At 42.2% G+C, this 25,849-nt stretch overlaps 1 protein-coding gene across 1 annotated transcript; it reads right to left on the bottom strand.

Annotated features, from left to right (window-relative positions):
* Positions 1–22,548: 22,548 nt before the first annotated feature.
* On the bottom strand, positions 22,549–25,178 carry shhb (sonic hedgehog signaling molecule b). Its single transcript, XM_064927908.1, has 3 exons — positions 24,870–25,178; positions 23,731–23,992; positions 22,549–23,353 (listed from the first exon to the last, which is right to left on the bottom strand). Exons 1-3 carry the CDS (start codon positions 25,176–25,178, stop codon positions 22,677–22,679), a joined length of 1,248 nt encoding a protein of 415 aa, XP_064783980.1. The 3' UTR covers positions 22,549–22,676.
* Between the last annotated feature and the right edge of the window lie 671 nt (positions 25,179–25,849).

Below are 25,849 nucleotides of genomic sequence, written 5' to 3'. Positions count from 1 at the left end.
TTGCTTGACATCATGGGAAAATAAAAACAAATCAGCCAAGACCTCAGAAAAAAATTGTAGACCTCCACAAGTCAAACGTCTGAAGGTACCACGTTCATCTGTACAAACAATAGTACGCAAGTATAAACACCATGGGACCACGCAGCCGTCATACTGCTCAGGTAGGAGACGCGTTCTGTCTCCTAGAGATTAACGTACTTTAGTGCAAAAAGTGCAAATCAATCCCAGAACAACAGAAAAGGACCTTGTGAAGCTGCTGGAGGAAACAGGTACAAAAGTATTAAGAAAAATTATGTGGATATATTGAAGCAACATCTCAAGACATCAGTCAGGAAGTTGAAGATTGGTCGCAAATGGACAATGACCCCAAGCATACTTCCAAAGTTGTGGCAAAATGGCTTAAGGACAACAAAGTCTAGGTATTTGAGTGGCCATCACAAAGCCGTGACCTCACTCCTATAGAAATGTGTGGGCAGAACTGAAAAAGGGTGTGCGAGCAAGGAGGCCTACAAACCTGACTCAGTTACACCAGCTCTGTCAGGAGGAATGGGACAAATTTCACCAAACTTATTGTGGGAAGCTTGTGGAAGGCTTCCCAAAATGTTTGACCCAAGTTAAACAATTTAAAGACAATGCTACCAAATACTAATTGAGTGTAAACTTCTGACCCACTGGGAATGTGATGAAAGAATTAAAAACTGAAATAAGTCATTCTCTCTACTATTATTCTGACATTTCACATTCTTAAAATAAAGTGGTGATCCTAACTCACAGGGACTTTTAACTAAGTATTACATGTCAGGAATTGTGAATAACTGAGTTTAAATGAATTTGAATAAGGTCTATGTTAACTTCCGACTTCAACTGTATGTAAGTGAAGCTGGTAGTACAGTGACTGTATGTTGATTCCTGGGTAGTGAAAGGAAGGCATGACAGCCATTTATTGCTGTCTGATCAGATTGTGAAATTAATTATGCACACAGCATCAAGCTCAATTGCTGTTAATTTCTCTCCAAATGCAAGCCAATTTCAAGATGTGAAAGATTTGAGAGCACTGCTCTCATAGAAACCATCCTCTCCATACAAATTGCTTGTGTTTCCACTGCCCACCCACACCTCATTCCATAGAGTCCCATTGAACAATTTATCTTTTTGTAAATGGAGGATTAGCCATCAGGAGAGCATGCTTGGTTATCATATTTTCACAAGCAGCTCCTTCCTGTATTGTTGTGGTTATTTTAATTAAATCCTACTGAGGGTTGGAGCGGACCTTTTTAGAGGGGATGATTAAGCCCATAATGGTGAGGTGCACCTCGTGTCTGTCTGGTGCTTAGTATGGATGATTAACTGAGTCTGTTAATGGGGACGAGGCTTGACATTGGAAGCAAGATTTGTTCAGTGGAGGTGTTTTCTTCAATCACCAGCGCAGATCACATTCCGAACCTGCCTGCTGGACTGTAGGTTCCTTAAGACGAATAAGGCCAGTTCGATTTGGTGTTTTATAGCATGTCAGATGATCACCTTTGCCTTTCCTGTTGTTTAACAAAACTGGTTGTTTTCCTCAATCCGTTAAATATGATTTTTTTATCCGTCACAAACAACTGGTCACTGTTTCACTGTATTCTAGTGTTGTTTGGCTTTGTGGAGCCATGCATATATTGATCTCCTGCTGAGTGTTGTCCTGCACCCAAGGTGCAACAGAAGTAGAAATGTCACATTAGCTCAGCGGAAGTGTATCAATATGGCGCCTCATGTTCACTTCCCCTCTTTTTATCTTTTCCGGCATTCAGAGAGCCAAGGTTCCCAGGACAGCATATGTTTGATCAGCAGACCCCAGCTCCACTCATGAATAGTAATGTCCGCTCTCTGGCCATGGTCCCATATAGCTTTTAGCCAGCCTGGGACTAGGGTTTTACCCACAGGGCCAGCCCCCATGCTCCGTAGGGACACTGGGAGGCCTCAGTTTCCTGCCGAGGAGGCCCGTCAACATCAAGCCCACTGTCTGCTGCATGGAGCCCCAGTCTGAGTGGGACTGGTGTGGCCAACCCCAGGCACTGTCTCCACCTAGACACAGTAGCATGCACCCCCAGCCAGGCCTTACCTTATTTCTCACAGCACAGGATCACAGGCAGAGGTAGTGAATGACCAGTAACTCTGTGTTATTCTCATGTATCAGTACTCTATGTTGCTTACAATACATGTTGATGTAGGAGTAGTTGACACAAATGGCGCAAGTGTGACAGATATGTAGAGCATAGGGATTACCATATTGAGGTACTCAATTGAGTTTCAAGCTATTTTAAATTGTTACCTTCAGGATATTGTGATCCATTTTCTAAACATGATCCATGTTTACAACTTTATACTTGTTTTCAGTGTATTGCTCTGTTCAGATAAACCATAATCTAATCAAATGAAACAGTATGTTTAAAATGTAATTGTGTCTTTGTATCACAAACATAATAAATGCCTCATAGCTGGCTAAGAGCTATACTGCCCTCTAGTGCTGCCTTGAAACAAATGTCTATGCTATTTTACTGAGAGAAAGGTATTACAGTAGTAACTTTTTAAAAGAGCCGTAGATATATTACAGTGTCTCATCCTGCCCATCACCGAAAGTTTAGCTATCTCCTTTTTAAACCCTGCTATCTCTGAACAAGTGTTAGTATTGTATCCTGAAGGGTTGAGCTCAACACAACAACAACAGCAGCAGCAAGAGTTTGCCTTGGCTCTGGCGAAGGTGAGAGCCAGTTACACTTAAGCTCCACTATGCAGACTCCCTCCTACCCTCCTGCCTGGCAGGCCAGGCCCGTTGCCAGGCCAGACCACGGTCGTTGCCAGGGGAATGCCCATTACTGGACAGAAGCCCTCCACCCACGCCATAGCCCTCTGCCAAGGCGCTAGCTGTCAGTGCCCAAAGTGCCAGAGTGGAATTGGGTTCAAAAAGTCAAGGAGGAGGAGTGCCTGTCCTCTTAACAACCTCAAGCGAGACTAACCATCTATGCCATCCTCCGTGTTCCGTGAGAATACATTTTTATGTTTGTTTATGTTTAGCATGAAACTGTGAATTGTAATGCAGTGATAGGTCACTCATAATAGCCTTTTTTCCCACCACATTCTCTTACCAATGAACAGTGTAAAGTAACAAGTATTTAGGCATAAGAAACAACGTTTGGTTTTCTCAAAATATCAGCTAATAGCAGGGTAGACCCTGTACCTCTCATTCGAAGGTGTGAAGAAGATATCTTCTTCCTACAAAGCAAGCCAATGAGAGAGACATGTATTCTCAGCACATAGACTTATTGCTCAAGGTCAAGAGGATTCAATGAGAGCTTTTCATTAGAGACAATTATTAGGTCTGACAATGTGTTGGAAACAGATCAATAGCCCTGGTCAAAGGGAGGATCTTCCAATCAATCTCTCTCACTGCCAGATACACCTTTCTCCCTTTTGATGTTGGAAATTGATGCAACCCTTCTAGACCATAAATCTGTATAAATATATGTATGTTTCCAGTCTGTGAAGGACTGTGTTTTTAGGGAGAAGGTTTTGAAGAAAAGTTATTGCGGAGTGTTACCTATATTAGCATTAAAGCCAGTCCCACCGAGTGTGGAGGAGTGGGCACACCCTAGAAGAGCCCTGGCACGGCAGTATGTCCCAGGCCAGCATGACAGTGCCCTCTGGCATCATCATGGTTATTATATCTCAACCCAACCCTAAGGCTGGCTGAGGGGACCCCTCTCCCCACCCATAGAGTATCTTGATTAATGCATTTCAACAATATTCAAAGTGGTCCTTCTATTCGAGTCTTTTACGATGCAGAATATACTAAGTTATAGATTAAATGAGGTATAGATGCCTTTAGGGTAGTGTATCAGAGTGGGAGAAACAGGAAATGGATGGGCATTGCATTTAATGCAAACATTTTAGGTATGTAATCTGGAAATTTTGCCCCTGCCCTTCCCATTCCTAATGAATGGAACAATTCTCTCTCATAGGTGGGAGAAAAGATGTTGATTATCATATGCATGTTGAATTCATTCCTCGGCTCAATGCAATCATTCTCAAATTAACCGCCACTCTTGCCAAATAGAACGAAGAATGAAGGCAGCGACGGGCTGCGTGCTTTTGACTGGCAATGAAGATAACACAGAGTCGGTCTTCAGATTGGTAGAGGTGGATGTCTGTGCACAGGGAAATATCTGCAGACAGCCAAATCAATGGGGTTTCTTTTGACATGATGGTGTAGGCTTGCTGAAAGGCAGATCTGTGAGATGCTGCTACCTTGGGACATTGTTCTCCTGTCAGTCTCGGCAGCCTAACAATGTAATCTCTCTCCTCCTCTCCTCTCTTCTTCTCCTCTCTCCTGAGGAGCAAATATCCTTCAGGTAAACGGCAATACATGTCACCCCCTGAAGATGTGCAATTAATATTTTATGTGCGTGTGTGTCTGTGTGTGTGTGTCTCTCTGCCTGCCTGTATGTCTGCCTGTATGTCTGTCTGTCTGTCTGTCTCTGTCTGTCTGTCTGTCTGTCTGTCTGTCTGTCTGTCTGTCTCTGTGTGTGTGTGTGTGTGTGTGCATACTCAAGAAAACAGCTGCCATTATGGTGGCTTTGGATTGAAAGGCTTAAAGCTGCAGATAAGGGAAATTAATTTTTCATCAGGAATAATATGAAGCTTACAGAAGGCACAAAGCGTAGGTGGAAGTGGACGGGGAATTTGTCAAGTGTTGTCCATCCAGGATAATACTGCTTAGCGTTTGATTGGTGTAATCAAGAGGTGTGATGTCTAAGGCTGGGGGATTAAACCAGTTTTCATTGGGCTGATTGGGAACCGGTTGAATACTGGTGTTTCACAGGAATTTTGATCAGTCTGCTTTTAGTTATGTCTCTGGACATGTTGAAGTATTTCCAACAGATGTAATTGTCAGTTTATCTTGATGGTTTGAACTATAATGTTGAACATAACATATGCATCTATGCCTTTTCATTGTATGATTTAAGATGATAACCCGTATAGAGGCTGACAAATGTAGTCTCGGGTAGTCTACTATGAAAGGAAATGATCAATCTATTCCAATTACTTTATAGTCCATCTTTTTTGTTAAGATTCCTGTTGCTGTAGTTTACTGTAAGCCTACTGCCCCTGCAGTGCCAGTGACCAGTCTCACCTATGCTCTTTCTCAAATTCATTACCTTAATATCTCCCTTGATGTTTTCAAATGGAGTCACTAACCTGTTCAGTGGTACAGTGTGGCACAGCGTGGTGTGGTGGGTGGATGCTTTACATGGAGTCCTCTCTAATTTGTTTCTGCTCCAAGGGTTCTCATTATGGATCTGTGGTGGGAGGGCTCACAGTGAGAGGAGGAGAGGCCGTGCAGCTAAGGAAGGTCACAAGGACAACAGTATATTCAGATTACTGGTTGTACGGTAGCTCGACATAGGACACCGCACATGAATGCAATGCATCTATTGCATTCATGTGTGGCATCACACATAAGGCTACTTGTACAGATGTGTCCTTAATTGCACTCTATTCCCTATATACTGTAGTGTACTACTTTTGACCAGAGCCCTATGGGTCTTGGTTAAAAGTAGTGTACTATAAAGGGAATGGGGTGCTATATGGGTTGTCTCATCTCTGCGCTTTCTGTACCTGCCTACAGTGACCACCTGAGGGCAGAAAACACCACAACCACAGGAGCTGGAATGCCAAACAGTGAGAACCCCAGAACCTCCTACATTAACATGTATTGTAAAACTTACAGGAGCAAATGCAATTTGAATTGTTCATCTCACCTCTCTCAACGAGTGTCTCAATAAAAAGTCATTTGAAAATGACCTACAAGAATGTGGATTTTTTTGTTGTTGCCCGTTTCTTATCTCCCATGTATTGAAACATCACGAGACACCAGAAGGGCAAGCTAAATTGGTTGGCTCAGCATACTCCTGGCTCTCGCGGCAGGTCTTTGTTCAGGGGCGCGGCAGTGCCGGAGCGGACCAGATGGGCCGTTGCCGCCTGGTGCCAAACAAACAGAGTGAGAGCAAAGGGAGGAAGCAGCGGACATTCACCTGTCCGCCGTGTCAATTGAAGGGCTTTCTTCGTCAGCAGCTGATGTCCAACTGAAAAACCTGCTGATGTCAGTCGGACCCACTCAGGTAGGTCAAACCTGCTCTGAGCATCATGCTGTCAGCCTGTCTTTTTACTCGAGAAGGTTGATACGATCAGTGAAATTTACTGTGAAACAGGTTAACCCTTCTGAGGAAGGATCTCATGTTTGGGAATAGAAAGAGATTCCCCTGACACCTGAAACACAGCCTATCTACAGCCACCATGAAAGCTGTATGTGTGTGTGTGTGTGTGTGTGTGTGTGTGTGTGTGTGTGTGTGTGTGTGTGTGTGTGTGTGTGTGTGTGTGTGTGTGTGTGTGTGTGTGTGTGTGTGTGTGTGTGTTTGTGCGTGTGTGTGTTTAGGTGCTATTTTGGCCTGCTCATGTAATGTGTTGAATATACTGTACAGTGTATTCGGAAAGTATTCAGATCTAGCCTTATTTTAAAATTGATTAAATAAATTGTATTCTCATCAATCTACATACAATACTTCCTAATGACTAAGCAAAAACAGGTTTTCCAAAAATTTTCGAAAAAACAGAAATAGCTTATTTACAGTCCTTTTGCTATGAGACTTGAAATTGAGCTCAGGTGCATCCTGATTCCATTGATTCCGTTTCTACAACTTGATTGGAGTCCACCTGTGGTAAATTCAATTGATTGGACATGATATGGAAAAGCACACACCTGTCTATATAAGGTCCCACAGTTTACAGTGCATGTCAGAGCAAAAACTAAGCCATGATGTTGGAGGAATTGTCCGCAGAGCTCCGAGATAAGATTGTGTCGAGGCACAGATCTGGAAAAGGCTACCAAAACATTTCTGCAGCATTGAAGGTTCCCAAGAACACAGTGGCCTCCTATCATTCTTAAATGGATGATGTTTGGGACCACCAAGACTCTTTCTAGAGCTGGCTGCCCAACCAAACTGAGCAATCGGGGGAGAAGGGCTTTGGTCCTGGAGTTGACCAAGAACCCGATGGTCACTCTGACAGAGCCCCAGAGTTCCTCTGTGGAGATGGGAGAACCTTCCAGAAGGAGATCAGCACTCCACCAAGACGGAAGCCACTCCACAGTAAAAGGCACATGGCAGCCCGCTTGGAGTTTGCCAAAAGGCACCTCAAGACTCTCAGACCATGAAAAACAAGACCTTCCAACAGGAATTCGACTCTAAGCACATAGCCATGACAATGCAGGAGTGGCTTCGGGACAAGTCTCTGAATGCCCTTGAGTGTCCCAGCCAGAGCCTGGACTTGAACCCGATAGAACATTTCTGGAGGACCTGAAAATAGCTGTGCAGCAACGCTCCCCATCCAACCTGACAGAGCTCGAGAGGATCTGCAGAGAAGAATGGGAGAAACTCCCCAAATGCAGGTGTGCCAAGCTTGTAGCGTCGTAACCAAGAAGACCCGAGGCTGTAATCGCTGCCAAAGGTTCTTCAACAAAGTACTGAGTAAAGGATCTGAATACTTATGTAAATGTGATATTCCCGTTTTTTTTATTTTTGTTGCAAAGATTTCTAAAAACCTGTTTTTGCTTTGTCTTTATGGGGTATTGTGTGTAGATTGCTTTGTCTTTATGGGGTATTGTGTGTAGATTGCTTTGTCTTTATGGGGTATTGTGTATAGATTGACGAGGGGGAAAAAACGATTTAATTTCTTTTAGAATATGGCTGCAACATAACAAAATGTGGAAAAAGTAAAGGGGTCTGAATACTTTCCAAATGCACTTTATGTTATCTGTCTAGGGATTGTTTTGTACACTAGGGACACTTTCACATGGGGTCATTGGTCACATGTATAGGTAACTGCCAAAATAAATGAAACAACAACATACATATAGTGTTTTAATAGGGCATTGGGCCACCAAGATTCACCAGAACAGCTTCAATGTGCCTTGGCATAGATTCTACAAGCAAGGGTGTAGGAGCCGGGGGGAACAAGGGGGACATATCCACCCCAATGTTAGAAGCAGTTAAAATGGCCCCCAATAAAAGAAAATATGAGTCACTTCCCCCTGAATTTCTCTAGGAACGTGAGTCACTTCCCCCTCAACTTCCCCTGGAACGCGAGTCACATCCCCCTCCCGCACTGACTCCTTCATTCTCACACTCGGTTGTTAATTACCTGGTTAAATAAAGGTGAAATAAATAAAATAAATAAAAATACCATGACAGTGTGTGAGTGTGAGAAAAAGCACCACGATCACTACTCACAACACCGGGTAAAGTAAATATAGTAGGCAACAACAGTGTATGCATGTGAATAAACTTTGGTATGTTAGAAAAAATGTGGCAACTATAAGCCTTCTCCTGACAAGTAGCTAGTTAGCTTTACATTTACAGTTTAGTCAGATTTGATCTAACTAGCTAACGCTGGGTAGTTCTGGCTAGGGATGGGCACGGTTATTCAAATTTTCGAATATCCATACAAACATAAAGATTTGAATACTTGAAAGAGTATTCATGATTTTCATTTTATCATAGTCCAATTTTAACAATGAAAATCTTTGTCTCAATGACATATAATTATCTAAGCAACATTGCTGCACACAAGGATATACCATGACATTTAAAATTCTTAGTTGAGTAAAACAACAAACTTTTTAATGTAGTTTGTATGACATGTGCCCCATAAAAAGACATACCGTATAGCCTACACACGTTTTATGTGTGTAATTTGTTGTTATTATCTGCCAATAAAAGTGGCTCCATGAGTAGCAACATGAAGTGGGAGATCTCTAATAAATGGAATTAAAATTATGTAATTATGTTAGCTAAATGAGAAGGAATAGGTTACAACGAGCAATCGACAGGCAGGATGTTGTTTAATCTGAATGGAGTGGTTCTAGATAAGGACAGAGAGAACAGCAAACATAGCCTCAGCTTGTCTAGCTAGCTAGCTACCTGGCCAGCTAACATAGCTAACTGGCTATCTTAGCTAGCTTCTTTTCATCGTTTTGATGCAGTAAAGACATGCCAGATGGGAGGATAGATAACCTATGGTGTTTACAAGTTTGCGTAAGTCAATGGCTACTTTTTCTCTCTCTCCCTCCTGTGTCACACACACCAGACCCTGGCCATCCCCTGCAGCAATGTGCACCGTCTCTTCTGAGTCATGCAGGCAGCGCAGTAAGCAATTGTCCAAGTTTAAACAAAGTTACAAAAAAAACACATGTACTTTGACTGTCCAGATATCCCCCAAAATGTATGATATTATTTGAATAGTGAAATTATTTAAAATGCTCATCCCTAGTTCTGGATGTGTGAAAAACAGATAGTGAATGTTCTGAAGCCAAGAATACAGGCTAGCTACAGAAGTACTTGTACAATCACAAGCCTCACTAAGCTCATAGAGTTAATAGACTGATTGATTCACTCTATGACAAATAATCTGAATGATCATATGTTTCAGGAAACTAGGCGTATGTCACGCATCACTACTACACAGGAGAGCCATTTGAACGTGAACTTTAAAAGAAAAAAACCGAAATGCGCTTTTTGGCATAAATGCCTGTTGGAACATGTAAACTTTCATGTGCCTTAATAACAAACTTGTATGCCATTTGTAAATATGAATAAAATTGTTAAATTACGAACCTAATTGGTTTAGCCACAGAAAAAGTAAAGTAACCTTCCTGCTAGCCATGATTGGCTGGGGGTGGACATGCCGAGAGATGAGTTCGGATTGGTCTGCCGTGTAGCTCGCTTCTGTCTATAATATGCGCTGGTCAGTATGTGTAGGTAATCCTTTCTAACACAGCTTTTTTGAAAGATATTACATAGTAGAACTGCATAAGTGTTGCTCTCCATTTTCTGGAGGACTGAGTTTTGAAATCAATGGAATTAGAGTATGATAGCTAAGTAGATGGAGAAAATTCTGGCGTTTGATTGCAAATATGCAGACAGAGTCGAAAAGAGAACACACAGAAGGCTATTGTAAAACACCTGTCTCCGGATCACATCTTCAAACTAAGGGCAACCATGGCATCCGTGACAGAGAGGTAGAAGCATCCATCCATGTATACAGGTAAGAGAGTCTCGCTAGCTTTATTTTCAGATATTACACGTTTCAAATTTAGTCAGAAAGTCATTAATTCAAATTAAAGTGTACTTCTAGCTATACAATCTCTGATAAAATGATAGCAGTGTAACGAGTGCGCTGGGAGTCGGGAAGCAAGTACAGGGAGTGAGTGTTTTAATAAATAAACAAAACAATAAACACAAACAATGCACCGACATGAAAATGAGTCAATAACAACTCAGGAAAAAACCAAGGGGAGTGACAGATATAGGGAAGATAATCAAGGAGGTGATGAAGACCAGGTGAGTGTCATGAGGCGCTCGAGCGCTTGATGATGGTGACAGGTGTGCGGGATAATCAGCAGCCTGATGACCTGGAGGCCGGAGAGAGAGTATCCATGACAAGCAGCTTAAGTCTATAGGGTGTATTGCATGTGTTAATTAACTTTAAAAAAAATTAAAACAGCTTTTAACTGTGCATGTTGCTAGTTATTATTACAGTACAATAACTGTACTATACGTTGAAAATATTATGTTAAGTTTCAAACCATACATTATGTAAAGCAGTAGTAGTAACAACCTGACAGGGAAAGTGAGAGAAATACTAAGAAATTAATCTTACAGTAGCAGAGAAAGAGTAGAAGATGTTTGTTTAATTGAAAACTTCTACATTTATTTTATTTTTATTTCACCTTTATTGAACCAGGAAGGCCAGTTGAGAACAAGTTCTCATTAACAACTGCGACCTGGCCAAGATAAAGCAAAGCAGTGTGACACAAACAACACAGAGTTACACATGGGATGAACAAATGTACAGTCAATAACGCAATAAAAACATGTATATACAGTGTGTGCAAATGTAGTAAGATTAGGGAGGTAAGGCAATAAATAGGCCATTGTGGCGAAATAATTACTTTTTTACAACTAAACACTGGAGTGATAGATGTGCAGAAGATAAATGTGCAAGTAGAGATACTGGGGTGCAAAGGAGCAAAAAAATAAATAACAATATGGAGATGAGATAGTTGGGTGGGCTATTTACAGATGGGCTGTGTACAGGTGCAATGATTGGTAAGCTGCTTTGACAGCTGATCCTTAAAGTTAGTGAGGGAGATTTAAGACTCCAGCTTCAGTGATTTTTGTAATTTGTTCCAGTCATTGGCAGCAGAGAACTGAAATGATAGGCAGCCAATGGAGGAGTTGGCTTTGGGGATGAACAGTGAAATATACCTGCTGGAGCACGTGCTACGGGTGGGTGTTGCTATGGCGACCAGTGAGCTGAGATAAAGCGGGGCTTTACCTAACAATGACTTATAGATGACCTGGAGCCAGTGGGTTTGGTAACGAATATGAAGCGAGGGCCAGCCAAGGAGAGCATATGGGTCGCAGTGGTGGGAAGTATATGGGGGTTTGGTGACGGATGGCACTGTGATAGACTACATCCAATTTGCTGAGTAGAGTGTTGGAGGCTATTTTGTAAATGACATCGCCGAAATCAAGGATTGGCGATGGGTATGTTTGGGGGTATGTTTGGCAGCATGAGTGAAGGATGCTTTGTTGCGAAATAGGAAGCCGATTCTAGATTTAGTTTTGGATTGGAGATGCTTAATGTGAGTTTGGAAGGAGAGTTCACAGTCTAACTAGACACCAAAGTATTTGTAGTTGTCCACATATTCTAAGTCAGAACCGTCCAGGGTAGTGATGCTAGACAGGCAGGCTGGTGCGGGCAGCGATCGGTTGAAGAGCATGCATTTAGTTTTATTTGCATTTAAGAGCAGTTGGAGGCCATGGAAGGAGTGTTGTATGGCATTGAAGCTCGTCTGAAGGTTTCCTAGCCTCAGTGCAGTGGGCAGCTGGAAAGAGGTGCTCTTATTCTCCATGGACTCCAGTGTCCCAGAACATTTTGGAGTTTGTGCTACAGGAAGCAAATTTCTGTTTGAAAAAGCTAGCCGTTGCTTTCCTAACTGCCTGTGTATATTGGTTCCTAACTTCCCTGAAAGGTTGCATATCACAGGGGCTATTCGATGCTAATGCAGTACACCACAGGATGTTTTTGTGCTGGTCAAGGGCAGTCATGTCTGGAGTGAACCAAGGGCTATATCTGTTCTTAGTTCTACATTTTTTTATTTGGGGAATTGTTATTTAAGATGGTGAGGAAAGCAGTTTTAAAGAATAACCAGACATCCTCTCCTGATAAAATGAGGTCCATATCCTTCCAGGATACCCGGGCCAGGTCGATTAAAAAGGCCTGCTCCCTGAAGTGTTTTAGGGAGCGTATGACAGTGTTGAGGGGTGGTCATTTGACGGACGCAGGCAATGAGCCAGTGATCGCTGTGATCCTGGTTGAAGACAGCAGAAGTGTATTCAGAGGGCAGGTTGGTCAGGATGGTATCGATGAGGTTGCCCGTGTTTACTGATTTAGGGTTGTACCTGGTAGGTTCCTTGATAATTTGTGTGAGATTGAGGGCATCTAGCTTAGATTGTAGGATAGCCAGGGTGTTAAGCATATCCCAGTAGAGGTCACCTAACAGTACAAACTCTGAAGATAAATGCGGGGCAATCAATTTGCATATGGAGTCCAGGGCACAACTGGGGGCAGAGGGGGTCGATAGCAAGTGGCAACAGTAAGAGACTTATTTCTGGAAAGGTGGATTTTTAGAAGTAGAAGCTCGAACTGTTTGGACACAGACCTGGATAGCATGACAGAACTCTGCAGACTATCTCTGCAGTAGATTGCAACTCCACCCCCTTTGGCTAGTTGGGGATGGAAATTTCAGAATTCTTGGTGGCCTTCCTAAGCCAGGATTCAGACACGGCTGGAACATCAGGGTTGGCGGAGTGTGCTAAAGCAGTGAATAAAACTAACTTAGAGAGAAGGCCTCTGATGTTAACATGCATGAAACCAAGGCTTTTATGGTTACAGAAGTCAACAAATGATAGCGCCTGGGGAATAGGAGTGGAACTGGGGTCTACAGGGCCTGGGTTAACCTCTGCATCACCAGAGGAACAGAGGAGGAGTAGGATAAGGGTATGGCTAAAGGCTATAAGAACTGGTCGTCTAGTGCGTTGGGGACAGAGAAAAAAAGTTGCATATTTCTGGGCGTGGTAGAATAGATTCAGGGCATAATGTACAGACAATGGTACGGTAGGATGTGAGTACAGTGGAGGTAATCAAATCTAATTTCAAGTCAAATGTATTTATAAAAACCTTCTTACATCAGCTGATATCTCAAAGTGCTATACAGAAACCCAGCCTAAAACCCCACACAGCAAGCAATGCAGGTGTAGAAGGACGGTGGCAAGGAAAAACTCCCTAGAAAGGCCAGAACCTAGGAAGAAACCTACAGAGGAACCAGGCCATGAGGAGTGGCCAGTCCTCTTCTGGCTGTGCCGGGTGGAGATTATAACAGAACATGGCCAAGATGTTTAAATGTTCATAAATGACCAGCAGGGTCAAATAATAATAATCACAGTGGTTGTCGAGGGTGCAACAGGTCAGCAGCTCAAGAGTAAATGTCAGTTGGCTTTTCATAGCCGATCATTCAGAGTATCTCTCCTGCTGTCTCTAGAGAGTTGAAAACAGCAGGTCTGGGGACAGGTAGCACAACCGGTGAACAGGTCAGGGTACCATAGCCGCAGGCAAAACAGTTGAAACTGAAACAGCAGCACGGCCAGGTAGACTGGGGACAGCAAAGAGTCATCAGGCCAGGTAGTCCTGAGGCATGGTCCTAGGGATCAGGTCCTCCGAGAGAGAGAAAGAAAGAAAGAAAGAAAAAGAAAGAAAGAAAGAAAGAAAGAAAGAAAGAAAGAAAGAAAGAAAGAAAGAAAGAAAGAAAGAGAGAGAATTAGAGAGAGCATACTTAAACTCACACTGGACACCAGATAAGACAGGAGAAATACTCCAGATATAACAGACTGACCCAAGCCCCTCCCCGACACATAAACTACTGCAGCATAAATACTGGAGGCTAAGACAACGCCTAATCCTAGGCGTTGAGTGATGATGAGAGAGGTTTCGTCTCTGGAGGCACCAGTTAAGTCAGGTGAGGTCTCGTGGGGTGGGGTGGGACAGAAGAGCTAAGACATTTTGAACGGGACTGAGGGCTCTACAGTGAAATAAAACAATAAGAACTAGACAAGACAGTAGGTAGACAAGGCATATTGACATTAGAGAGAGGCATAATGCAATCACAGGTGTTGATCAGGAGAGCTAAGACAATAACGGGTAAATGGCGATGAATGGGCAGAGCGGGTCAGTTAGATAGGGCTGTTCGAGGCTTGGGCTGATACGTAAACAAAATTAGGTACTGTGTTATTGAAACAGTCCAGGAGACATCAGCTGTGTAGCCAAGTGATCATAAGGTCAAAAGAGCAGCTATAGGTGAGTCAGGGTGCCGTTCAGAAGTCACTACTACACTAGGTGAGCAGGGGACACAGCGTTCCAAAAAAAAAACAGAATAAAACAGAATAAACTTTTGAGACCACATCGGGTGGTCATGTCGGCAGTCTAGTCGTGACGGATCAGCGGGGCTCTGTGTCAACAATAAAGGGTCCAGTTCAATTGGCAAAGGAGGAATTGTATCCCTAGAATTAGCTGTTATATGGGTCTAACCCGAGGTTAGCTCAAGGCTAGCTGGTGCTTGTTTCGGGACAGAGGCGTTAGCTAACAGTAGCCACTCATTTGCAGCTAGCAAGCTGCGATGATCCGGTGTAATGATCGAGAGCGGCAAGAATCCGGTGACGTGGTAGAGAGAAGCAGTCCGACATGCTATGGGTTGATATCGCGCTGTGCAGACTGGCAGGTGTTGTCCAAGCTAAGGCTGGATGGTGACTGAGAGAAAGGTGAAGATCGCTAGCCGTTGCAAACAAAGACTGGAAGCTAGTTAGCTGGTTAGCTCCTGATGGAAGTTCCAGTTATAAGGAAATAAAATAGAAGATCCATTCCACATTGGGTGAGGTGGATTGCAGGAAAGTATATTTAGTTCGTAGATAGAAAGTGAGATTAAGATAATACGAGAAAGACCGGTTATTTACACGGGATAAGACAAAGACAAACACACACGTCTTACTGCAACGCCATCTTGGATCAGATTAACAGTCACACTGGTATTTAGTACAGTATAGTGTTACTGCTTTCACATAGGATCTATGGTATTTTGGGTAGAAGGGTAGAGCTGCTGCTTTCAAGGAGCGGGACACTAACCCGGAAGGTTATAAGAAAACCCGCTAGGCCCTCCGACAAACCATCAAACAGGGAAAGCGTCAATACAGGACTAAGATCGAATCGTACTACACCGGCTCCGACTCTCATCGGATGTGACAGGGCTTGTAAACTATTACAGTCTACAAAGGGAAGTCCAGCCGTGAGCTGCCCAGTGACACGAACCTACCAGAAGAGCTAAATTACTTCTATGCTCGCTTCGAGGCGAGTAACACTGAAACATGCATGAAAGCACCAGCTGTTCCGGACAACTGTGTGATCACGCTCTCCATAGCCGATGTGAGTAAGACCTTTAAACATGTCAACATTCACAAGGCCGCAGGGCCAGACGGATTACCAGAACATGTACTCCGTGCATGCGCTGACCAACTGGCAACTGTCTTCACTGACATTTTCAACCTCTCCCTGTTTGAGTCTGTAATAGCAACATGTTTCAAGCAGACAACCATAGTCCCAGTGCCCAAGAACATGAAGGTAACCGGCCTAAATGACTTCCGACCCAGAGCACTCACGTCTGTTGCCATGAAGTGCTTTGAAAGACTGGTCATGGCTCACATCAACACAATTATCCCAGAAACCCTAGACCTACGCCAATTTATGTACCGCCCCAACAGATCCACAGATGATGCAATCTCTATTGCACTCTGCACTGCTTTTTCACACCTGGACAAAAGGAACACCTATGTGAGAATGTGTCGGGGCGGCAGAGTATCCTAGTGGTTAGAGCAGTGTACTAGCAACCCGAATGGTTGCAAGTTCAAACCCTCGAGCTGACAAGGTACAAATCTGTCGTTCTGCCCCTGAACAGGCAGTTAACCCACTGTTCCTAGGCCGTCATTGAAAATAAGAATTGGTTCTTAACTGACTTGCCTAGTTAAATAAAGGTAAAAAAAAATACAAAAAAAAATAAAAATAAAATGCTTTTCATTGACTACAGCTCAGAGTTCAACACCATAATGCCCTCAAAGCTCATCACTAAGCTATGGACCCTGGGACTCTAAACACCTTCCTCGCAACTGGTCCCTGGACTTCCTGACAGGTCACCCCAAGGTGGAAAGGGTAGGTAACAACACATCCGCCACGCTGATCCTCAACACGGGGAGCCGTCAGGGGTGCGTGCTAAGTCTCCTCCTGTAATCCCTGTTCACCCACAATGGTGTGGCTCCTGAACAGCGTCTACCCCCAGGCCAAAAGACTGCTGAACAGTTAACCAAATGGCTACCCTGACTATTTGCACTGTATTACTATTTCCTTTTATTTATTTGTATTTATCCTTTGTCTTACTTTTTAACCCTGCATTGTTGGGAAAGGGCTTGTAAGAAAGCATTTCACGATAAGGTGACAAATAAAACTTGATTTGATTTAAAAAGGTCCTATTTACCAATATTTCAACAAAGACAAGCGTTGTATGAAATATGTTGAATTTGCAGCTCTGAAACAATGTCAGGTGTTCAACCTTTAATCCATTAAAAAAATATAAAATTTTTATTGATTTCTCTACAGCTATTGATTTGGTCTCCCATCCACAGTTTTAACCAAGCCCAGCTTGGATATTTGTCACTGACTACTACCAATGTGCTATTGTGAGAACGATTATTGAGAGATGTTTTGAGAACTAAACATATTCACTGTTGCTATTGAAGTCATTCCAAAGGGTCGGTTTAACAGAGCAAATGGAACGTAACCATACGTTATACACTGAGTGCACAAAACATTAGGAACACTTTCCATGACAAAGACTGACCAGGTGAATCCAGGTTAAAGATATGATCCCTTATTGATGTCACCTGTTTAATCCACTTCAATCAGTGTATATGATGGGGTGGAGACAGGTTAAAGAAGGATTTTTAATGCTTGAGATTAAAGAGACATTAATTGTGTCTGTGTGCCGTTCAGAGGGTGAATATTCAGAGACTAAATGTTTAAGTGCCTGTGAATGGGGCATGGTAGTAGGTGCCAAGCGCACCGGTTTCAGTGTGTCAAGAACTGCAACGCTGCTGGATTTTTCACACTCAATAGTTTCCCATGTGTATCAAGAATGGTCCACCACCCAAAGGATATCCAGCCAACTTAACACAACTGTGGAAAGCATTGGAGTCAACATGGGCCAGCATCCCTGTGGAATGCTTTTGACACCTTGTAGAGTTCATGCCCTGACGAATTGAGGCTGTTCTGAGGGCAAAAGGGGGTGCAACTCAATATTCAGAAGGTGCTCCTAATGTTTTGTACACTGTGTAAGTCATATATCATCAATAATACTATTTACGCCTATATAGCATTTGCAAAGTCATCAACAGCTTTTGTTTTTATTCAACAATCTAGGGTTCAACTAAAAATAGACAATACAATTGACCTAGAGTTTCAATCTTTGGTTGATTTCAAATGTAATCTTCAAATGAATCATTTATATGTTGAATTTACATCTCCATCTCAACCAAAAATCCAAGTTATTAAAGAATAGGACTAAATTAACTAACTTTATTTAAAGTTTGATTAGATTTAGTCTTATTCTTAACATAGATTTTTTGTTGTTGAGATGAAGACATGAATCCAACAAATAAATTATTAACTTGTCGATTACATTTTGAAATCAACCAGAGTTTGAAACCCGATGCCTGTATGTATTCTCTATTTTTAGTTGAATTCTGGGTTGAAATCAAAAAATATCTCTTGATGACTGCGTAACTGCTGTATAGACCTAAATAGCATCATGGACGATATACTGTACAGTATGATTGATCAAGTGTGGTGGTAACAGTTAATATCCTCTGTTAAACCGACCCTTTAGAATGACTTTGACAGCATCAGTGAATCTATTTAGTTTTGAGGTGGACATCTCTCTATCATAATTCTCACGATAGCACATTGGTACTAGTGAGTGACAACTATCAAAGCTAAGCAAGGCAGGGCTTAGTTAATACCCTGCATGGGACACTGAAGAGATAGCTGTAGAGAAATCAGTTCTCCAGTAGGAGGTGCTGGTCAGCCTATAGTTTTGTTCTGATAGTGGATATAACTTTGAAGGTCTGACGCTATTTCAAAGGCACAAATTCAACCTATTTATACAAGGTTTGTCTATGTTGAAAATTGGTTACCATGATGACATAATCCTGTTTTTGAAATTTCACACTCAAACAACTGACTTTTTGCAAATCCGATGTATTTTACGTGTAGAACAATACGTTGACAAATTACATTGAAACAACGTAGATTCAACTAGTTTGTGTCCAGAGGGAGGTCTCCAGGAAATGTTAGCACAGGTGAGAGGAGAGAGCATATGGTTCTTGTTATATGCAAAGTTGCTTCATGTTACTTGCTTTTAATATCTTCAGTAAAGATTTTACGTCTGGAAAGCGTCATGAATTGCTCTCGTCCTGTGCCAGTGGAGTTTCATAGGGAATTCAGGAGCCAAAGGGGCCTTCCGTCATGCCACAAGGAACTTCAAATCACGAGACTGGTAGGCCATAAACATCTCAAGATAGAATGGCTCCTGAATAGAGCAGGTGGACAGGTGGTGAGAAATGCAGCTACTGGGGGTGTTTTTATGGTGCTTGCTTTTGATAAGATAATAGGCCTACATTCAGTGCATTTATTTTTCAGTGACCAATGTCCTCGTGTAAGGTGGCCCAACACTTCCATGCCATGTAGGTGTCAATTACACAGACGCCAACATTTCTCCCTGGACAAGTTTATGTTTAGTGCATAGCACCACCTTGTGGGCAAGGCTGCATGGTACTGAATGAAACACAAAATAAAGGTAAACTCCAACCCTGCTGGTTCACATTCTGAACAGAGAAAAAGTTTTATGAAAAATGACACATTTCTGCAAATATGATATTTGATAGGCATACTACCTTTGCCCAGTCATCCACTGAAGGCATTTTAGGGCATTCAGATTCTTTCTAATCTGTCAAACTCTGGACCCAAGAGAGGATTAAGGTGACGGTTGTTTTCTCAGTTCCCGGAATAACAACTTTCTACTCTGAAAAGGCCATTACGCTGCTCAAAAATCTATGCTTTGCTCTATAAAATGACAAATATAGTGACTGTAGTGACTTTAATAGTTGTTTATTTAGCTCTGTCATAGTCACAGTAACATACAGTGCATTCGTGAAGTATTCAGACCCCTTGACTTTTTCCAAGATTTTGTTACATTACAGCCTTGTTCTAAAATGGATTAAAATAGTTTTTCCCATCATCAATTTACACACAAAACCCCATAATGACAAAGTGAAAACAGTTTTTTATAAATCAGAAATACCTTATTTACATAAGTATTCAGACCCTTTGCTATGAGACTCGAAATTGAGCTCAAGTGCATCCTGTTTCAATTGATCATCCTTGAGATGTTTCTACAACTTGATTGGAGTCCACTTGTGGTCAATTCAATTGATTGGACATGATTTGGAAAGTCACACACCTGTCTATATACAGTTGACAGTGCATGTCAGAGCAAAAACCAAGCCATGAGGTTGAAGGAGAGCTCAGAAACAGAATTGTGTTGAGGCACAGATCTAGGGAAGGGTACCAAAACAGTTCTGCAGCATTGAAGGTCCCCAAGAATACAGTGGCCTCCATTATTGTCACGAATATTACCGAAGGTGACTCCCCTTCTTGTTCGGGTGGCGCTCGGTGGTCGTCGTCGCCGGTCTACTAGCTATCACCGATCCGTTGTTCTGTGTTCCTTTGGTTTTGTCTGATTGGTATCACCTGTTTCTTGTTTGGTTGTTAGGGTGGGGTTATATATAGTTTGTTCAGCCCGCTTCTGTTTCGTGCAGGCTTGTTCGTCTGTTCTATGCTTGAGTGTATTTTGTTTGTATTTTGGGTTTCGCGCTGTCCGTTATTTTTTCTGATCATTTGTTTCCCTACTTTTGTTCATGTTATTTTTCCTGGACATTAAAGCGTGTTTTTTCCCACATCTTTTGCTCTCTGCGCCTGACTCCACACCTCCTCACTCATTTGCCGTAACAATCATTCTTAAATGGAAGAAGTTTAGAACCACCAAGACTCTTCCTACAGCTGGCCGCCTTGCCAAACTGAGCAATTGGGGTGGAAGGGCTTTGGTCAGGGAGGTGACCAAGAACCCGGTCTGATGGTCACTCTGACAGAGCTCCAGAGGTCCTCTGTGAAGATGGGAGGACCTTCCAGAAGGACAACCATCTCTGCAGCAATCCACTAATCAGGCCTTAATTGTACAGTGGCCATATGCAAGTCACTCCTCAGTAAAAGGCACATGACAGCCCACTTGGAGTTTGCCAAAAGGCACTCTCAGACCGAGAGAAACAAGATTCTCTGGTCTGATGAAACCAAGATTGAACACTTTCGCCTGAATGCCAAGTGTCTGGAGGAAACCTGGCACCATCCCACCGGTGAAGCATGTTGGTGGCAGCATCATGCTGTAGGGATGTTTTTCAGAGGCAGGGACTGGGAGACTATTCAGGATTGAGGGAAAGATGAACGGAGCAAAGTACAGAGAGATCCTTGATGAAAACCTGCTCCAGAGCGTTCAGGACCTCAGACTGGGCCGAAGGTTCACTTTCCATCAGGACAACGACCCTAGACCCACAGCTAAGACAATGCAGGAGTGGCTTTGGGTCAAGTCTCTGAATGTCCTTGAGTGGCTCAGCCAGAGCCTGGACTTGAACCCAATCGAACATCTCTGGAGAGACCTGAAAATATCTCTGCAGCAATGCTCCCCATCCAATCTGACAGAGCTTGAAAGGATCTGGGAGAAACTCCCCAAATACAGGTGTGCCAAGCTTGCAGCATCATACCCAAGAAGCCTTGAGGCTGTAATAGCTGCCAAAGATGCTTCAACAAAGTACTGAGTAAAGAGTCTGAAAACTTATGTAAATGTATTATTTCAGTTTTTTATTTTTAATAAATTTGCACAAAAAAAAACAAAAAAAACAGTTTTTGCTTTGTCATTATGGGCTGTTTTGTGTAGATTGATGAGGGGGGAAGAAAACAATTTAATCCATTTCAGAATAAGGCTGTAACGTAACAAAATGTGAAAAAAGTCAAGGGGTCTGAATACTTTCCGAATGCACTGTATGTCAAGATGATCTTGAATAATGATACAGTATAGAGTTATGTGTAGCATATTTGACAAGTCTGTGTTGAGACAATAAACATGGATAATCACTCATATTCAGTTTTTAGTGATTTCTGTCGGTTAAGGAATTGTGTTTGCCCCTGTTTTTGTGAAGCATGTTGGAGGTGGGGGTTGATGAGAATAGACTAAGCAGTTATTGATTAAGTTGTGTGATTCAGTTCTTGACATGACATCTGTTTGACCAACTGCCAAGTGTGTCAAAGTGGAGCAGTGTTATTGTGAGTAGCCTAAATTACCATGGTTGCTTAGGGAATGTAACCTAGGCCTGCACGTGGGGCCAGGGGTTGAAGAAAATAGTCAACGTCTTAATTGAAGGAAATAGTCTTAAAGTTGGGCTAAGGGCTCTCTGATTCATTCTCTCGGCTTTATTCATTCAGTATTTCAGAGCCATTATGAAAGACCAAGAAATGAAGTGAGAATATGATTGACTAAATGTAAAATAGAACTAATATCGGAAGGCCTACTACTCTTATATAGAACAGGTGCTTTCTTGCAGGGTCAAAGTGGTAGCTTTGATCAGATCAGATGATATAGGTGGTTCATGGCCACCAGAGGCTCCAGTTGCTCCACGGTTTGATTGAAAAGAATCAGGAACAGATATATTTCTGACAGTGCCCAATTCTGAGTGGACAGAAGTTAAGATGCATATAGTGATATTGAATTCTAAACAATTCATAATCTGAAACGTATTTGGCAAAATAAGCCTAATGTAGGCTATTATATTAAAGACTTACAAAGTTTGTTGCACTTTCTGAATAAGTCTAATCGTTTTTAGTCGGCTATGGCATTTATGGGTTTACAACCATAAAGGCACTTCTTTCATATGATTACTAATTTCTCTGTTGCTGAACTATGTCCATTTTAGAAAACGAAATGTGAGAATGTTGGCTATTTGTTCAGGTTGACATGCAGGCTACATGTTTCAGTGTATAAAAACATAATTTATTGAGGCAACACTATGTTCATCCAAGAAAATATAACAGTCAATTCACATTTACACATAACGATCATTTTCTCAAATGTTTAGAAATAAATTATTCACAGATTGTTCACATTATCCTAGACGACTAAATTTGACTGGTTCTTGACAGGAGGAAAACAAGAGAATAAATAAGAATATACATGTATGGCTCCAGTGCCCAAAAGTATTTCCATCTTTAAGAGCATTCATTTGTGTCTTTGAAATGGACAAATAAAAACGACTCAAGTCTCAGCTTTGGGGCATTCCTAGAGGATGAAAGGAGTTTATGTCCAGCAGCAATGTCCCTATGTGGTATAGAATGTCTGAGTACCAGTGTATTCCATCTCTCTGACGTATGTCCTCGCTCTTTTTGACTAGATCTGTGAAGGACATCAACGCGTGCCCCAACCGGACTGGCGCAAAGGCCCAGTGCGCCCATTTGTGGTCCTCGATTACCGCGTAACAGCTCGCCAAAACATGGTCAACTATGATGGTCCCTTGTGAGGTTACTGGGGCATAAGATCCCTCGTATTCTTCCACGTAAATCCTTTCCACAGTGACTGCCTTCAGGTGGTCTACTGCCTCATCCACAACAAACACCTGTTGCCCAGGTTTTACATTACTGGCGAACACTGCAGTCATATCGGCATTCGTAACGTTACTGGTGATGAAGACCAGGTGAGCCGGGGTCAGTCTTAACTTTCGGTTGGGCTTCTCTGTTTCAAAAACATAAAATTCGCGTTTTGACACTGGATCTTTGTCCAAGAACATGAGGAAATCGCTGGACACAATATTTCCTTCTATGTCTGCTGCTAACACCTTGTCGCCCACCTCCAGTTCTTTTACCAGCTTGCTTCGACCATCCTCGAGGAGAACTGAGGCAGATCCAGGGAAGCAGCCACCCGACTTTGCAGCAACTGAATTTTCTGGAGAAGAGCAGACAATAAAGAGTAAATAAATAAATACTTTGGACCAAGTCACTATTGCCATATAATTCTAAATATAAACTGAATGACATGGACAAATATAGGGCTTACTGATCTAACAAATGGGATAGGACAGTTGACATTGCAACATGGGTTACAAGTATTGTCTTATAACTGTGTAATAACAAGGGACTGCACTAGGCCTATCGAACAAACCCTAACAAATAAATGGTTTTCTTGACATAGCAACGTGCGTAATAAACAGTGCATGAACGGTTGAGGAAGTAATTTATACTCTTTTTTTTACATTTGAAATTTACATAAAAATATATTATTATTATTGTTATTACTATTAATTGTTCGTTCGTTGTGTTTACCTGCTTTCACAGAACAATGAATATGGGCTTTGGATTCATAATTGACCCAGTCGAATCCCGCCTCCACCGCGAGCCGGGATAACATCCCATATTTGCTCTTATCTCTGTCAGAGGTGGTGATATCCACAGCCCTTCCTTCATAGTGTAAAGATTCTTCGAAATGGTGTCCATCCTCGTCCCAGCCTTCTGTCACGCGCAGCTTCACACCCGGCCATTGATTCATGACTGAAATAGCCAAAGAGTTCAGTTTGTCCTTACATCTCTGAAAAGCATAAATAGATAATTGAGATGTCAGGAAACACAAGGGGTTAAATTGGAGGGTTACACACACACACACCCACCCACACACACACACACACACACACACACACACACACACACACACACACACACACACACACACACACACACACACACACACACACACACACACACACACACAGACACACACACACACACGTATATAGCATGCAGCTAAAGACATGGCTTTATTGATTGTATATAGACGCATCTGTTCCAATATGTTTTTATTTATGTACATTTTTCGATATGAAAAGAAACGAATAAACATTTTATTAATGTTATAGATGGTTATGGATTATCGAGTGACGCTGCTAATCTAAATTAATTAATTATCCCTAGTCGATCTCTCTCTCTCCCTCTCTCGCTCTCGCTCTCTCTCTCTCTCTCTCTCTCTCTCTCTCTCTCTCTCTCTCTCACTCTGCGCTCGTGTGTGTGAAAGAGAGAGATAGAGAGGGATGGGAGGGGGGGTGGGTAGTCCATAATACAAGTTTATCATAGCCTAACATTAACTGTCTAGAACCAGCCCCTTTCATAAGTGGTAGCAGTCGTGCGCATGGCATCCATAACGACTTGTCTTAATTTTCATGCTCTGATAAGCCCAACTGGAGACACAGGGTAGAACTGTCCATAGACAAAAAGAGTCCGATATGGTGCACAGTTTGTTTGAAATTGTTTAAAATCTATATTATACATAGGTATGCATAGTAACCATAAAGGCAAATCAGAAATATTGAACAACTGTCACTTCAAATTGAGCGTCATTCATTGTTCTCGTGCCAAATGATCATTCAGGACCCACAATATACATCTTCATGCGCTTTCTCACTATAGCCTACCTGTGTCATAAGTCTGTCAGCATTAGTGTTTTCCTCATCTTTGAAAATAATGTCAGGATTGTAGTTTGGTGTCAGGTCTTTAAATCTTTCAGAGTTCCTTGTGATCTTCCCTTCGTATTTGCCACTGGCCCCAAGGGTTTTCTCCGCCACGTTGGGAATGAACTGCTTGTAAGCCAAAGGCTTTAGTTTTTTCGGATGTCTTTGTTTTCCATATCCCTTGCCTGGACCACAGGCCAACCCAGCGGATGCTAGAAACAGGCAGATGAAGCCCACGAGCGCAATTCTTATCAGTAAAAGCATCACGTCCATTGGATTAATTGTTTTGAGGTCCCTGTTGTGTAGGCTGGCTATATCCTCTCACTTATCTCGCAGTCTCTCACACTCTACCCTGTATCAGTGTCCTCGTTTTTCTCTCTCTACTCTAGGAGGCTATCAAACGACCGCTACCAAAGCAGGTGCCGTAATGACAGTTTGATGTCGCTGCCCTCAGAGCACATTGGAGCTGTGTTACTGCTGCTGCTTGAGAAAACCAGTCCAGACGCATATGAATGGGTTTCCTCCATTCTGTTCTATACTAGTGCTCTATATTAATGATAGCTCATCAATGTATATCAAATAAAGAACGTGATTGGCTCCACTTGACAAACCGTTTTTTTCTCCAGGCTATTCAAATAGCAGGTTTGACAGTGTCAATCAGCCACTTATTAGCAGTAATTCCTGAAACGTTTACTTACTTTCTTTTTGAGAAATGTATATTTCAATATTTCACGTGTCTGTATTTTCTTGTAATCATAAGAAGTGGCATTCAGGCAAGTCAAAGAAAACATTTGTTTTAGTGCTGGTCTGGAATAAATGTTTGCATACACTTTAGCTCTGCAGGACCAAGGTTGATGACCATACAATTTGAAACACATGAACTGTAGACATAATGGTCTGGATAGAAATGTCTATGCAGGTTAGTTGCACCAAGATGGTATGCA

Source organism: Oncorhynchus masou, chromosome 3 (genome assembly GCF_036934945.1).
Source record: "Oncorhynchus masou masou isolate Uvic2021 chromosome 3, UVic_Omas_1.1, whole genome shotgun sequence".
In the NCBI taxonomy this organism is placed as follows: domain Eukaryota; kingdom Metazoa; phylum Chordata; class Actinopteri; order Salmoniformes; family Salmonidae; genus Oncorhynchus; species Oncorhynchus masou.
The sequence above is the reverse complement of the archived record's forward strand: the minus strand, read 5'-3'. Positions and strand labels throughout refer to the sequence as shown.

Bases quoted from the DNA above. Each gene is read 5' to 3' on its own strand.
- shhb (XM_064927908.1), bottom strand. From the start codon at position 25,178: ATGGACGTGATGCTTTTACTGATAAGAATTGCGCTCGTGGGCTTCATC. The intron at 23,993-24,869 runs GTAGGCTATAGT...TATGCTTTTCAG, and splicing joins CTGACAGACTTATGACACAG to AGATGTAAGGACAAACTGAA. The intron at 23,354-23,730 runs GTAAACACAACG...GCTCTTCTCCAG, and splicing joins TCATTGTTCTGTGAAAGCAG to AAAATTCAGTTGCTGCAAAG.